The following is a 3,459-nucleotide window of genomic DNA, read 5'->3' on the forward strand; positions in this document are numbered from 1 at the left end:
CCCTTGTTATACTTTCGCCTCTTCTTCTTTCTCCATCGATCGCTTGGTTAGGATGCACCTTGGCGCGCATCCTGATGTGCTCTAATGGCCATGAAGATACAAGGAGAAAACGACATCCTTTCTGCTCTGGCAGGCACACACAAATGCCCATGCTTTCGGACTTTCTGCTCTGGCTCGAATCAGCGGCGAAAATCACAGTTGATTCATCGTTCCCCATTTGTCTTCCTGCACTCTGTTCCTGTTTCAAGTTTCAACACTTGGTCGCAGATCTCTGAGTGAGCTTCCCTCATGTGCAATCACTTGCAGATCCTCTGCTTCGCCGTCCTCCTGGCGGCGACGGCGGTGTCGGCACGCCGGCACGCGCCGCCGCAAGCGGGCGCGGCGGGGCAGAGCACCTACATGGCGCCCAGCTGCCGGGAGCACACGGCGTCGCTGCTGGACTTCGGCGGGGTGGGCGACGGCAACACCTCCAACACGGCGGCGTTCCGCAAGGCGGTGGAGCACCTGTCGCAGTACTCTGGCGAGGGCGGCGGCGGCGGCATGCTCTACGTGCCCGCCGGCCGGTGGCTCACCGCGCCCTTCAACCTCACCAGCCACTTCACGCTCTTCCTCCACGCCGACGCCGTCATCCTCGGGACACAGGACGTGGCCCAGTGGCCGGTCATCGACCCGCTGCCCTCCTACGGCCGCGGCCGGGACCACGCCGGCGGCCGGTACGCGAGCCTCGTGTCCGGGTCCAACCTCACGGACGTGGTGATCACCGGCAACAACGGCACCATCGACGGGCAGGGCGCCACGTGGTGGTCCAAGTACAAGTCCGGCAAGCTCAAGTACACGCGCGGCTACCTCATCGAGCTCATGCACACCGACGGCGTCTTCATCTCCAACGTCACGCTGGTGAACTCGCCGGCGTGGAACATCCATCCGGTCTACAGCCGCAACATCGTGGTGTCCGGGGTGACCATCCTGGCGCCCACCAAGTCGCCCAACACGGACGGCATCAACCCGGACTCGTGCTCCCAGGTGCGCATCGAGGACTGCTACGTCGTCTCCGGCGACGACTGCGTGGCCATCAAGAGCGGCTGGGACGAGTACGGCATCGCCGTGGGCATGCCCAGCGAGCACATCGTGGTCCGCCGCCTCACCTGCGTGTCGCCCACCAGCGCGGTGATCGCGCTCGGCAGCGAGATGTCCGGGGGCATCCGGGACGTGCGCGCCGAGGACATCACCGCCATCGGGACCGAGTCGGCCGTGCGGATCAAGACGGCGGTCGGCCGCGGCGCGTACGTGCGTGACGTCTACGCGCGCCGGATGAGGCTCGACGGCATGAAGCGCGTCTTCTGGATGACCGGCGACTACAAGTCCCACCCCGACGATGGCTACGACAAGACGGCCGTGCCCGTCGTCGAGAACATCAGCTACCAGGACGTGGTGGCCACCGGCGTGTGGAAGGAGGCAGCGAGGATGCAGGGCATCCAGGGCGCGCCCTTCAAGGGCATTTGCATGGCCAACGTCACCGCAGAGATGACCAAGGAGAGGAAGGTGTCGTGGAACTGCGCCGACGTCGAGGGCGTGTCGACCGGCGTCACCCCGGCGCCATGCGAGCCGCTGCACGGCACCCACACCGGCTCCTGCCCGTTCCCCACCGACACGCTCGCCGTCGACGAGATCACCGTGCAGCAGTGCTCTTACTCTATCGGCACCCCCGCATCCCCTGCTTCTGCAGCAGCAGCAGGGATGGCCAACTAGCAGCTAGCCTGGCTAATTAAGCTCACTGGCTTAATCAGCTTCTTAAATATGTATTTCCCAAGTAAGTAAGCAGTAGATCGAGACTACTCTCCAATGAAATGAAATACAACAACAATAACAATCTTCGAGCTCAAGTTGTATGTAAACTTGGTGTTTCAACATCTTTTTGCAATGTTGTTTGATGACCTCTGGCACTCTTTACAGTGGCTGGGACAGAGCAGTTGTAGGGTAGCTTAATCAGGGCATCTCTAGCCGAATCTTTATCGTACAACTCTCTAAACACTCGCTTAAATCTTAACTCAAATATAAGAAGTTAAGAAAGTGACCGGACCTAATCGAACCTTTATATTGGACTCACTAAAATTTTATTTGTCTATTTTTTTCATCCTTAGGGACATACATTTGAAACAAATGCATGTTTATTTCACCAACAATTTGAATGAAACAAATGCACCAATATGCATCAATTCAACTACAAATGTACATATAGTTGGCCCAATTCAATAATTTGACCAAATTCGACCTCACTACCATTGCATTAATAGTCTGAGAAAGTGAGAAGAGATAACCATAGTTGACACACAAATTCGACCTCGCTACCACCACCTTAATAGTTTGAGAAGAGATAACCATAGTTGACACACAAACTCAACCTCGCTACCACTGCCTTAATAGTCTGAAAAGAGACAACCATAGATGGCACAAAAAACTCGACCTCGCCACCACCGTTCCGATAGTCCGAAAAGAGAGAAACCATAGTCACAATTAGTACCCAAGCCAAAAGATTAATCAAATCAACTGCTTATGGACAACAAAAAAGAGGGACAAAGTAAATCAACCTCATGTGTGGAAAAGATGGTATGACAAAAAAATAAGCAATGGTCTCAATTAATATTCAAGAGTCAAAAGATTAATCAAATCAATCTCTCATTGACATGGAAAAAATTAATAAAGAAAGAAAATTAACCTCATGTGCAGAAAAGAAAAAAGTGATGGTTCGCTAGAGTAGGCTGCTGAGGCCCAAGTGACCTAGGAGTGTAGCGGCCCGTTATCCTTCCACCGTTGGAAGGAGGCGGTTGTCGCTACTCTGTGAAGCCAGCGGTCCACTACTCAACTTGGTACGGACGGACTCTCACAACCGAGCTCGGCAAGTGAAATGAGTGGAGACAGGTAGTGGAGACAGGTATTTAAGCTGGTCAAACACCTCCTCGGGTGGCGAGGTGGGACTAAAACTAGTGGAGTGCTGTGCTTTCTGTTGGGGGAATGAGGTGGAGCGTTCTGGACTGAAAGAAGTTTTTGGCGTGGGCTTCTGTGGCTACGGCATTTGTCGTTTTGGGCCATATGGACATGGATATGGAACTGAGTGCTAATTAGCACAATGAACTTGCTTAACAGAAATGGAAACAATATTAAATACAGTATTTTATTTGTAAAATCCCAAACGCATATCAATGGGACAAACAGTACAATCTTTCTATCATCGATTTGATTTTTTACTCGGTAGCATGTACTGTATCCGAAGGTTAATTAGTGAAGACTGAAGACAGGATTAATGACTGGCTCGATCCTTGTCTTCTCCTTCCCCAACTCTTCCCAGACAGCTCAAACGAGCAAAAGAAAAAAAAGAGGAGATTCTTACTACATGTAAAGCTGCCTTCACATATTTGACTGGTGCATCGACAAGTATGAAGCCATCGACAAGTCTTACGA

General features: G+C 52.8%; 1 protein-coding gene across 1 annotated transcript in view; it reads left to right on the plus strand.

Moving 5' to 3' along the window:
* Window positions 1-1,895, plus strand: part of LOC119329048 (probable polygalacturonase) — a 2,698-nt gene extending 803 nt beyond the window's left edge. Inside the window, exon 2 of the mRNA XM_037602035.1 lies at window positions 307-1,895. Within this exon, the coding sequence (XP_037457932.1) occupies window positions 307-1,749 (1,443 nt within the window). The 3' untranslated portion in view covers window positions 1,750-1,895. The remainder of the gene's footprint in view (window positions 1-306) is intronic.
* Window positions 1,896-3,459: the final 1,564 nt, after the last annotated feature.

Source organism: Triticum dicoccoides, chromosome 7A, assembly GCF_002162155.2.
Source record: "Triticum dicoccoides isolate Atlit2015 ecotype Zavitan chromosome 7A, WEW_v2.0, whole genome shotgun sequence".
NCBI lineage: Eukaryota > Viridiplantae > Streptophyta > Magnoliopsida > Poales > Poaceae > Triticum > Triticum dicoccoides.